This window comes from Pongo pygmaeus, chromosome 15 (assembly GCF_028885625.2).
Source record: "Pongo pygmaeus isolate AG05252 chromosome 15, NHGRI_mPonPyg2-v2.0_pri, whole genome shotgun sequence".
Classification (NCBI taxonomy): Eukaryota; Metazoa; Chordata; class Mammalia; order Primates; family Hominidae; genus Pongo; species Pongo pygmaeus.
The window spans coordinates 68,133,110-68,145,915 of record NC_072388.2 but is presented as its reverse complement, the minus strand read 5'-3'; the positions used below and the strand labels follow the sequence as shown (position 1 = coordinate 68,145,915).

The window sequence follows — 12,806 nt, the reverse complement described above, 5'->3', positions numbered from 1 at the left end:
AGCTATCAAAATGACTTAAAATCAGCTATGCAAAATTTGAAACATAAGTCATGAGTTACGTTCAGTAACCAGTCGTTTTTTCTCAAGAATGAATATAAAAACAAATCTATGAGTGCCCTCTTGTGGCAAGCCTAACTATTACCACAACCCAAGTACCAGCCTCTCCCCGTCTATTTCCACGGCTCTCCTCCACTCCTGGGCTCCGCATAACACAGCCAGGAGGCAGAGACCCCATAATAACCCACTATAGTGAATGCACATTCCTCAAAGTGGCTGATACTATTTGTTTTCAAGGATTTCTAGTTTAGATCCCAGAAATGCCTGCTTGAAGACAAGTGGGAATGAAGGGTCAGAGGAGCAAGATGCAGGATGTGCACGTGGGTTCATGGGCTGCTACTGATGGCCGATGGTGACTGTGTGTGGTATATCCATGCACACATACCACGGCACTGCCAGGAGGCAGGGGCCTGTAGGATAAAAAGCCCCTCCCCTAGGAACGCTTACCAGTTTTATAAAGCCATGAAGTTTTACATTTACATCCAGTGAGCCTTGTGCTTACAAGTAGATTTATTATCAATTTTAGAGTAAACATCACCAACTTGGGCACAATTCCAAAATAGAGCTCTTGTTGGATTCTGGTCATAAAATTCTTTTTTAAGCTTGTTAAGATCTTATAAAATAAGAAAGTTTTCCCAATACTTTAGAAAAATTACTAATCATTAATAAGTCGATTTTATACTCAGAAAAGTGATGGCCTAACATTTTGAAAGATGAAACAACACTCCTCTTTTGAACATCTAATGTATTAAGTAAGCTCAGTGTCCCAGGCTTCAGAGGAGACAGAGAAGTCCTCATATTGCAACCTGACCAGATGACTCTGGGAGTGAATTAAATGCTTAAAAGAGGTCAGTCTTGCAAATTCGATGAAGCACAGAATACAGGGGAACTGATACTGATTCTGATAAAAGATAACATTCCTCTCAGAAAGGGGTGAAGCTAAAAATCTTGCAGTTCTGGGGCAGGAGGAGTGCAACAAGCAGGCAACAAACAGCATGAAAGGAAAAGCTGAGTGAATTTCAAAGTTCTATTGGGAGATGGAGTTTGTGGTTCTTTCTGCCCCACCCAGGTCAAAGGCTCATTTCCAGAAAAGGATTTCTCCCAGTGATAGGGTGGAAGCGTGTGGCAGGAAGTTGCTGTTTGGTCCTGGAAGTGTAAAGGAAAGCCTTTTCAAGTATGTGAAGTAGACTGAAGTGACCCAGATGGGATGGATCCCAACCACATGAGTTATGGGAGAGTATGAAGCCAAAGAAATGATAATTATGAAGTTGAATTGGGAAAATAAATTTGACTCCTTGTTCACATCTCCAGCCTTTGGAAGAACTTTTTCTCCCCTCCTAACGGTACCGATATACTGGACAGCCCCTGTTAGAGATAAACCGAGGCACTAGACAAGGAAGAAATGCATTAAAAACATTTTTTTAAAGTCTTGACAAGTCACTTCTGGGAGAATTCTTCATTTTTCCTCTGCACAGGGACAGCAGAAGAGGGAGAGTAAAAATAAAGGCGAAGGCCTCTCTTGTCCACAAAAATAAGAGAGGAAAAAAGACCCTGCCCGTTTAAAATCCAAAACCATAAACTCTCCTTCAAACAATATCTTTGCTCCAGCAGAAACATCCTGGGATTAGTCTAGGTTAGTATTCTGAGTTGTGTCACCCAGGCTTTGCCAATTAATGATGTACTAAAATGGGAAGAGGCGACTCTTCAACCTTGGCTCCAGCTTCCCACCTGTGCTAACTGGGAGGAAAGCAGCTATCACGACAGCTGGATGGGAAGATCTTCCCCGAATTTCCGGAGCAGCTTCTGATGGTTGTGGTCCACTGACCACTGCTGGGGCAGGTGCTTGGGCTGCATGGAGTCCAGGAAGTGCTGACGCCAGCGGCTCTCCAGCTGCATGAGGGAGCGCAGGCCACCCTGGCTGTGACACTGCACTACCTTCAGTCCGTGAGGAACATAGTTTTCGTTGGAGATTCTGCCAAGACATGAAAAACAAAGGGTCTGAGGGAAACAAGCACAGGATGGCCTCACAGACAGCTTCAAATGCTGCGGGCCAAGGGTAAATGGGGAGGTTGAAGGACTCCTAAAGGGTTAGTTACTTTGGTGTTTTCGAAACATCCTCTTTCTTATCTCTGCCCTTTTTATAGTCTGAACATACGACTCGCAATCCCAACAGAATGTATTTGAGGGTTCTGAGCTCTACTGACAGGAAAGCCACTTCATAATGTTCAGCTCCCACGAGAGGGGCACTACCATCCAGCTGATAATGGATGAAGAATGCTGGTCTTCCATTTCTTCCAGGATTACCCAGTGACCAGTTCACCCCTCTTTTAAGTTGTTCATTCTGGGACACAGTATTTATATGAGGCTGTTAAACCGGCCCACATGTTACACTTTTTCACAACACAATTTAATAACCGAATGTAAAATGCAAGGTTGCATATTTCTTTAGAGCCTTCTTTCTCACAAAAAGATGCCAAGCCACAGTGGTGAGAAGTGTTTCGGTCACAGTGAAATGCTACTATGGTTGCTCAGTTGTGCAAATGGTGCCATTAAATGAGAAGATGAATCCCTCCCTCCTTCCTAAGCAGAGTCCTTAAAAACTGCTCCGATGCCGTGTGAATGGTGCTTTCACCTCCTGTGAATAAAGATGACCTTCCTCAAGGAAGTACCCTGCCCACACACACTCTCCTCTCCCTACATCCATACCCCACTTTCAATCCTCCCTCCCAAGACGCCCACCACCCCAGCAGTGTTGGCGTCTCTGGGTATCTGCAGACACTTTATTATTAATATTTAGCTCATGTGCTTCCCACTAACTTGCCTGTCTCCAAACAACTGTTCTTCTCAGTCACAAGTCCAGCATTCATCTACCCAATTCAGCAAGATGAATTTGTTAGAAAAGTCTGTGGCTGAAAGGGGAGGTTTAGCTGCTTTAGAAAACATATTGGTAGCTGGGCGTGGTGGCTCATGCCTGTAATCCCAGCACTTTGGGAGGCCAAGGCGGGAGGATCACTTGAGGTCAGGAGTTCGAGACCAGCCTGACCAACGAGGTGAAACCTTGCCTCTACTAAAAGTACAAAAATTAGCCGTGTGTGGTGGCACACACCTGTAATCCCAGCTACTTACAAAACAACATCTATTCTACAACCTCACAGAATAGTTATGGGGATAAAATTCTATAATTCTTTTAAAACTCTGAAAAATTTTTTAAATTTAAGATATAATAGCAGTTAACCAGTAAGAAATCTAAATCCTACTTTGTCAGGTTGTCATGAGAAACAATTAAGGCAATTTATGTGAAGTTTATTAGCTGGTTTGCTGCAAGATATAGTATATCTATAAATATCTGTTCAATAAATATTTGCTGTATCTGTAATGGATCAGTAGTAATGGATCAGAGTACAAAAATTTTTTGTTTTCTAAAAAAATTAAATATTTGCTTATAATTGGAGTTACTTTTTTATTTTTCAGTTAACAAAACCCTATAGGCAACCAGCATCACTCTCAAGGTTTTGTGAACTTATCAGTTCCCTTATTTCAACTCCTAGTACAGTTGGAAAAAGTGACAGTTGGGAGGCAGAACTGCGCATGGTAGCCCAGAGCTCTTACCATCTGAGCCATGTGCCCATTCATTTCTCATTTCAGAATACTGCATTGTGTCACAAGAATTCAACTATGTACTCACGGAGAAGGAGGGAGAAAGCAAGGAAGGAAAAAAGAAAAGTAATTTACATAGTAACCGCAATTCTGCTCAACATTCCATTCAGTGAGCCGATACCCTGTAGTGCAGGTGAGATAGGAACTATGAATTCATTAGTCACAGTTCTCACAGACCTGTATAAAGTCAGAGACACAAAACCACACATAGAATTGGCCCTCCATCTTTGTGGGTTCTGCATCTGTGGATTCAAACCTCAGATCAAAACGATTTGGGGCCAGGCACAGTGGCTCATGCCTGTAATCCCAGTTCTTCCAAGGCGGGTGGATTGCTTGAGGTCAGGAATCTGAGACCAGCCTGGGCAGCCTGGTGAAACCCCATCTCTACAAAAAATACAAACATTAGCTGGGTGTGGTGGTGCATGCTTGTAGTTCCAGCTACTTGGGAGGCTGAGGTGAGAGGATCACTTGAGCCTGGGAGGTGGAAGTTACAGTGAGCCAAGATAGTGCCACTGCACTCCAGCCTGGATGACAGAGCCATATACTATCTCAAAAAAACAAAACAAAACAAAACACAAAAAACCACAAAACTATTTGGGGAAAAAAAAAAAAAACTATCTGTACTATCTGTACTGAACATGTACAAACCTTTTTCTCATTACTTCATAAAGAATAAAATACAAAAGCTACTTACATAGCATTTGCATTGTATTAGGTATTATAAGTAATTTACAGGTTATTTAAAGTATACAGGAGGATGTGTGTAGGATATATGCAAATGCTATGCCATTGTATATCAGGCACTTAAGCATTGGTGGATTTTGGTATCCAAGGGAGGTCCTGGAACCAATCCCCCATGGATACTGAGGGGTGAATGTACTATATCTCATGGGGAACTTCAGAACTTTGAGGGTGTTATTGGACTATTATTTCATCTCATGTGCTGGCATGAGGATTTACGTCTGCATAGAATGTGTAAGATGCAGCTCCACCACAACTGCACTCTCATGCTAATCACAAAAATGACCGAACTTAAGTGTATGATCTTTAAAAAGGTCAAAGATAAGCACCTCACAAAAAGCAAGTTTCCTATGGAAAGGAAATCCTCAAGTAGATTTTTCTATTCCACTTCCAAGGTATCTTAAACTACTAGACACCTACTAGGTGAAGCATGAGGCTAGGCACTGTGCCTAAGCAGCCAATGCCCCCTCCCTGGCAAGCATTCTCACTAAGTAACGAGGGTTAATGTCCCTGGTACATCCCACAATTCCTGTGCTTTGTACCTGGTCTCCAGGCTAGCAGCCTCTTGAAGTATCTCCTCTGTGACTGTGTCTGCGTTATAAAACTCTCTGAGTGCTTGCAGCAGCTCCTCCTTCCGATGAGCAGGCAGGCTCTCCGCGTTGAGCAGGGCCCTGGCCCCAGAACGCACCTGCCGGCGCTCAGGATCTTCCAGCAGGCGCAAGCCCTCCTCAGAGCCGATGGGGGCCTGGAACTCCTTGGCCAGCTGCTGCTTCAGATGGTTGTCATAGTAGTTGGAAATGGCATGGCAGGAGGTGCAGAGCAGCAGCACATCGTGGGAGTTGTGGTCCTTCATCTCGATGGGGAAGTGCTTCCGGTACTCATGTGGAATCACGTTCTTCCTGGAACAAGCCCAGCCGGAAGGCAGCGCTCATAAGTGTATGACAGAGCACATGGAAAGACAGCAGACAGGCTATTGGGGTTCTAACTGGGGCCCAACCATGACTGGGAAGCCTTGGGCACCACCGCCCAACACAGATCACAGAAAGGCAGTATCACCTATTCCACTCAGCCCATCTGTGTCTTAGCTTCCTCTCTTCTGCCAAGTAAATACAGACCACCTGCTGTGGGCTTCAATGGAGGGCCAGCATAGTGAGAGGTTAATAACAACCTCTGAGAAGGCTGTGCTCCCAGAAGGCAAAGTCTCAGAGAACTGAAAAGATACTCTAATGGCCTTTGACACCTGGAAAACAACTCTCTCAAGAAGGCCTAGGAACCTGAAAAAGCCAATTTCCTTCATCTGAGGAATACCTTACTCTATTTCCCTGGTTCACCAGGTTCATCATTATTTTCTAAGGAGAACTAAGCTCTCAGGAAAAACTCTTGGCAGCAATGACTTTGTCTCACTTTGCAGGGGAGAAAGGAGGAAAGTGAGTGACTCCACAGAAGCCAGGGAGAAAGCCCAAGTGTCTGGGCACTCAGACGTAGTCGGCAGCCTCACCCTCACGGTGCAGGGACCCTGATGTGAAACAGTATTACAGCACAGAGCAGGCTTCAGGACACTTGGATACTCCATGAATAAAACCATGGCTCAAAAAGCTGGTGAGCCAGTCAAGAGAGGATGAGAAGGACACAACTTCTGAAGGAACTGGTCTTCAGTCTTTCATGAGCAAAAGGGAACCACTGTCCCCATGACAGACCATTACTGAGTATGATGTTGCACTCCAGAAACTGGGAAACGGCTCAGGAGGGGTAAGGGCCACTATAGCAAGGGCAGCAGAATACCAAAGCTCTTGGGGAAGCTGGATGCTAGGAACAAGCCTCTCAGCCAAAGTGGACAGACAGCCACAGCCCCCAAAGGCTCTGCATATGGCTACAAAAGCAATTTCCATCTGCCACAGACAACCAGGGTGGCCCAATGCCACACTCACCGAATGTAGGAGTCTCTCTTGCCACACACTACACACAGGTTCTCTTTAACCATCAAGTAATAGTCTCCAGGAGATTCGGGCCTTCCTGCAGGTTCAAACCGTAGCTTCACCACAAAGGGCTCTTCACTCACCAGCTCTTAAGAGAAGAGACATCAGTGTTTGACTGTTCCCCCTGCCCCCACCACCACACCCAAGAAGCAGCACTACCTTCACTGTTCTCTGCTATGGCCTGGCAGAGAACACGATTTCTGGGTTGTGTCTACCCAGTCCCATGCATCTCACGGTCTCTCTGCCTTCTTCTATCCCTCCCTCTTCCTTACCTCACTCCCCACTCCTGCCAGCATCCAATGCACCTAATTAGAGATAAACAAGGACAGCTGAATCTCATACCACCAATGCCTTTGTCCAGGTACCACTGAGCTTTTCTTCTATCACAAGTGCAGAGAGGCTGTCCATCAGGAGCATGGAGAAAGCAGTTATCATAAAGAGGTGATTTTCTGCAGGGAAAGGAAAGAGAATTCTCAAACCAGAAGCTAACTGTGGGTCAAAATGTTGCCTTCTCATGCTCTCTTCTTAGTTACCCAAACTTCTCAACACTAAGGTCAAACACACCACTATGGAAAAAACAAACAGAGTGAGAAACCATGTTTAATCCTCACCTGCATTGGGCTAGGAAACAGAACTAAAAATGAATGAGTTTATGCCTCTAATTTTTACACTTATGGACTAGGACATTAGGGAGTGTGTCGGGTGGTTTACACACAGCTCTGCTGTGAATGCAAAAAAGAACCAAGCAACAAGAAAACTGCCAAATCACTGGATTAAACAAAGTACATTAAAAATTTAAAAGTTCAAGCCAAAGTAATGAGGGCCATGTGGATTTACTTCTAACTCACATGCAATAACACTTCCTTCAATTTAATCATCCAATTAATTCCTAAAGGCACTTTGCTACAGGGACCAAATTTATGCTCCAAAGTACTTATTAGTCATCTTCCTACAATAGAGGAATAAGTTATACAGGACATTTTTCATTGGCTAGAGGGTAACATTTTCTTGGAGCTGGATGTCATTCTAAATAATCAAATAACATATGAACAAGAAATCAGATAATCCATTTCTCCTGAAAAGTACAAGGCACTATGTGTTATTTATTTTCCACAGCTAGCCTGAAACAAGGAAGGAATGATAATTATATCCCCATTTACAGTTGGAGAAGTTAAGGCCTAAGGTCACATCAGGGTCAATGACAGAACTAAGCTAAGCTTTCCTCATTTCCACTCCAACTGTCAATAAATAAAAAAGTAAAAGAAGGGAAAAGGAGAAAAATACACAAATAAAGCAAAGGAGAGATCAAACGTCTCTGATGGAAAGAAAAAGCAAGATTAACCCCTGGAGAGCTGCTGCTCCCCTACTACAAGCCTTCTCCCCAGACCCCAGGGAAGCATCACACCCTTTGCTAAGGCTGGGCCACTGACTCTTTACTAGACAGGGAGTGACTCAGTTACCTGGCAGAATAGCCCACCCCCAGGGGCTTTCTTTTATGTTTTCTGGGGTCTCTCCCTTGGTGGTTGCCTGGCACCATCCCATCCATCTTAGACTTCTTATTTCTTGGCTTCTGCTGAGATTCTGTTGCTTCCCCATTAACCTCTTCTCCCAATCTGCTCATTCCTTTGCTTCGAAATGGGATGTCGACCACACCCTGGCATTTTTCCAAGACTTTTCTCCAGCTACTGTGGTCATCGTTTTTTTCTCCAGGTGAATTCCTAGAGAAAGGGTATCCAAGAAGATGAAGAAAGAGAGCCACTGAAATCTGGGCATCCCTGGCAGCATAAATTACCTAAAGAGAAAAGTCAGAGATCAGTGGAATCTGGAAGGCAAACCAGAGAGAACAACTTCAAAGTCAATCACAAAGAAATAGATAACTCTTAGGATCCTAATTCAAAATGTACGACAAGCTGGGCACCATATACTTCCTTAAAACTTTTTATTATAGAAATTTTCCAACTACACAAAAGTAAATTGAATAGTATGATTAACTCTCATGTTCCCTATGTTTTTAACTAAAATAGCTAAAATAATGACTTACTCTAAATGCTGGAAAATCCTCACCTATATAAATCAGTGAAGTTTCTATCTGCTACCAAATTGCTGGACAGATTTCTCTCAAGTTTGGGGGAAGGGTAATTAACAAAGGCCTGATAACTAGTACATGAAATTCACTTTGGAGGCAGTCATCCTCTGGGATGGCTGAAATCATGATTCATTAAGAGGCCTGTGTGACTGTCAATCAGAAATGACCTGCCATATCTATTAATAAGATATTGAAAACAAAGAAAACAAATAGGTTTCAAACATGGGCCTCAAATCAAAGTCACAGGGCCCATTCCTGGAATTTATTTATTTAATAGTGGTAAGTCATTCTCCTAAGCAACTGGTGATAGCCAAGCTGGTCATAAAGAAAAGTACTGTGGGCCAGGTATGGTGGCTCACACCTGCAATCCCAGCACTTTAGGAGGCCAAGGCGAATGGATCACCTGAGGTCAGGAGTTCGAAACCAGCCTGGCCAACATGGTGAAATCCTGTCTCTACTAAAAATACAAAAATTAGCTGGGTGTGGTGGTGGACGCCTGTAATCCCAGCTACTCGGGAGGCTAAGGCAGGAGAATCGCTTGAACCCAGGAGGCGAAGGTTGCAGTGAGCTGAGACCATGCCACTGCACTCCAGCCTAGGAAACAGAACAAGACTCCATCTCAAAAAAAAAAAAAAAAAAAAAGTACTGTGGTCAAAACTAAAATTCGGCTGGGTGCGGTGGCTCACGCTTGTAATCCCAACACTTTGGGAGGCTGAGGCGGGCGGATCACTTGAGGTCAGGAATTTGAGACCAGCGCAGCCAACATGGGGAAACCCCGTCTCTACTAAAAATACAAAAAATCAGCTGGGCGCGGTGGCACGCGCCTGTAATCCCATCTACTGGGAAGGCTGAGGCAGGAGAATCGCTTGAACCTGGGGCTTGAACCCAGGAGGCAGAGGTTGCAGTGAGCTGAGATCGCACCACTGCACTGCAGCCTGAGCGACAGAGTGGGACTCCATCTCAAAATAAATAAATAAATAAATAAAATTAAATTTTAAAAAAACTAAATTAAATTTTAAAAAAACTAAAATTAATAGCTTTTCCCAACAAAAAGTGTAAGGACTTTAAAATTCTATTAGTTCACCTTTAATAACCAAGCCAGTGAATAATTCTATTAGTAAGGATCATTTATACTTTTAGAGTAAAACAAGTTTGGATAAAATTTTCCACCTAGATCCAACAATCTACATTATCTATTAGCAGACTGTTTCCCACAGAAGAATGTGTGCTTGAATGAGAAGACTTCAGAGTTCTCTTTAACACATTATTTTCTAATGATGAAGAAACAAATGGTACTAGGATGACTGGAGGTCCACATGCAAAAGAGTGAATGTGGACCCCTACCTCACAAGACACACAAAAATTAACTCAAAATGCATCACAGATTTAAATGCAAGAGCTAAAACTATATGACTTTTAGAAGAAAATATAGGAGCCAATCGTCATGACCTTGGGTGAGGCAATGATTTCTTGACTATGACACCAAAAGCATAAGCAATTAAAGGAAAAGATTTTTAAAAAGAAACTGATAACTGGAGCTCATCAAAATTAAAAACTATTGTGCTTCAAACAACCAGTGGTAGAAAATACTTTATAGATCATCTATCTGAAAAGGATCTAGAATATACAAAGAATTCCTAAAACTCAAAAATGAAATAACAAATGACCCAATTAAAACATGGGCAAAGGATACGTATGAATAGACATTTCTCCACGGAAGATATACAAATGGCCAATACCCACATGAACAGATGCCCAGCATCATTAGTCACAAGGGAAATGTAAATCAAAACCATAATGAAATACCGCTTCATACCTACTAGGATGGCTCTAATGGAAAAGACTGACAATAACAAATGTCAGCAAGGATGCAGAACCCTGACACCCTCATACACTGCTGGTGGGAATACAAAATGGTGTAGCTACTTTGGAAACCAGTTAACATTTCTCAAGGATGAACAAGTGGTAACTGACTCGGCAAGCAAGGTTGAAACTAGGCCTATGCAAGTGGTATGGCAAAAAGCCTAAGTTCAAATGAGTTTGAGCCACAGAGACCAGGAAAGCATAAGGAATGGAGACACCAGGTATCTGTGAAGGCAAGGGCGAAAACAGAAGGATAAGGTGAAATCTCTATAGAGAACACTTACACCCTGATCTCCTCCTGTACAGCACAGGGCCAGACAACTATCCCTCCCCTAGCCCAAAAGACAGTAAAAGTTTAAATCATATAATGGTTAAACCACAGAGGATCTGGACCTGGTAATACCAGGCAAAACTGAAGGGAGGGACAAAATGTCACCTGAAGAAAGGGGGATTAAGGGAGAGATTACACATTGAATGTTAAGACCACTGGCACCTTTCCCCCACTCAGTGACTGGAATATAGGCAGTGGGACTTAGACTTCTTGAATAGAATACTAGAAGATTCATCTGTGGAGAAACTAAGTCACCTAAGAGAAAAGACACAGTTACTGACTTTGTTTTTTTTTACTGCTCATGCTCCCTTTCTCAAGAAGCTGTTTTGAATGTACTCTGCCAAGGCAAGAAAGGAAGAAGACATGGAATTTAAAAAACAGAGGATCTACTATGAAAGAGAAAGGTGAAGGGAATTCCAGGCTGATGGTAAATGCAAATTCCAGGGTGAGAGTTGGGCAGCAGGCCTAGAGTGCAGTTTGTCCTGGGAGGAGCCAGATGATAGAGGGCTCTAGGAGAGAAGGCTCCAAGGGAAAATGAAACAAGTAAGTGACCTGACGTGTGTCTGAACCAGCCCAGAGGAGATCCATAGTTCTGATAAGGAGTCTGGGGTGGAAACAATAGGTACATGGAACACTATGCAAACAAAATACTAATTATTAATCCTGGGAAATAAAAGTAACTGCAGTTTACTATGTGACTCAGATATAAACAATATAAATACTGGATATTAACCTGATAAAAATGATGATTTACCTAAATTGGGAGGATGGGAAAGAGAAGTATTTGTCTAGGGACAGGGGAGCTGCAAGAGTACTAAACCGTATCTTCCATAGTATGATGTCAAAAGATAATATAAATAAATAAGAAAGAATAACGCATGCATGTAATTTAGAAGTATAATGATAATTACCAGAAAGAAATGAAAGTGGTTGCCTCTGAGGAGAAGGAAGAAGGATTAGGAATGGGGAAAGGTAGTGCAGGGAACTACTTACTGCTTCTTAAAATAAGTTATAACTCCTACACACTTATAACACTATATTTTTTTTAAATTATACATTTGTATTCATTAAAAAAAAATCCCTTATTCTGAAATGCCCAACATATAGTAAATGCTCAAAAAAATCAGGATTCTTGGCCGGGCACGGTAGCTCACACCTGGAGGTTGAGGTGGGTGGGTCATTTGAGGACAGGAGTTCGAGACCAGCCTGACCAACGTGGTGAAACCCCGTCTCTACTGAAAATCCAAAAATATTAGCCAGGCGTGGTGGTGCACATCTGTAATCTCAGCTACTCAGGAGGCTGAGGCAGGAGAATTGCTTGAACCCAGGAGGCAGAGGTTGCAGTGAGCCAAGATCGTACCACTACACTCCAGCTTGGGCAACAGAGTGAGACTCCATCTCAAAAATAAAACAAGCAGGACTCTTATCTTTTATTTAAGTGATTATTGTAGACCAGTTAGCTGGAGTATCACCAGAGAATGAATCTATTTTAAGGCATCTCCATCCAATACTTATACTATATTTGAGAATTTGAATTTTATAAACAGTTATACTTCAGAAACAATGACCTTCCATTCTTCAACTACTCTGATAAGAAGTACCTGGTCCTCTGTGAGAGTCTCAGCATCCCAGTTGCTGCAACGAAGTAGAAGGGACTTGTCAAGCGGAAAGTTCAAAACAGTCTCAGCGAGGGATTTCAGGCTAAGCCCATTACAGAGCAAATTGTTTCTAAAAGAAAGAAACAAACAAAACCATGCATCAAAAACGGGCAAAGGACATGAACAAGAAAATCAAAAAAGACATATAAATGGCCAATAAACAGAGATAACATACTGAATCTCACTAGACATCAAAGAAAATGATAATTTGTTATCTATTTGTGAAACACTTTATAAATCCTTTCTGTAGTTTAACTCATTTAATACTCACACCAACCCTGTGAGGTGGCTACATTATCATCTCTACTTTACAGATGAGGAAACTGAGGAACAGAGAGGCTTAGTACTGTGCCAAAGGTCATACAGCTGGCAAGTGGCAGCACCGAGACTCCTACCCATGCAGTCAGCTCCCGAGTCAGCTTTTAGCCTCTATCCAC

The 12,806-nt window shown here is 42.7% G+C and overlaps 1 protein-coding gene across 6 annotated transcripts in view; it reads right to left on the bottom strand.

The window, feature by feature from the left end:
* Positions 1 to 549: 549 nt before the first annotated feature.
* EXD2 (exonuclease 3'-5' domain containing 2) overlaps positions 550 to 12,806 on the bottom strand; it is a 91,047-nt gene continuing 78,790 nt past the window's right edge. For all 6 annotated transcript variants that reach the window (XM_063651728.1, XM_063651729.1, XM_054447416.2 and 3 more), the window contains 6 exons: positions 12,313 to 12,439; positions 7,892 to 8,223; positions 6,774 to 6,880; positions 6,384 to 6,519; positions 4,998 to 5,354; positions 550 to 2,029 (listed from right to left, as the gene is read on the bottom strand). In XM_063651728.1, the coding sequence (XP_063507798.1) occupies positions 1,813 to 2,029; positions 4,998 to 5,354; positions 6,384 to 6,519; positions 6,774 to 6,880; positions 7,892 to 8,223; positions 12,313 to 12,439 (1,276 nt within the window). In that variant the 3' untranslated portion in view covers positions 550 to 1,812. The remainder of the gene's footprint in view (positions 2,030 to 4,997; positions 5,355 to 6,383; positions 6,520 to 6,773; positions 6,881 to 7,891; positions 8,224 to 12,312; positions 12,440 to 12,806) is intronic.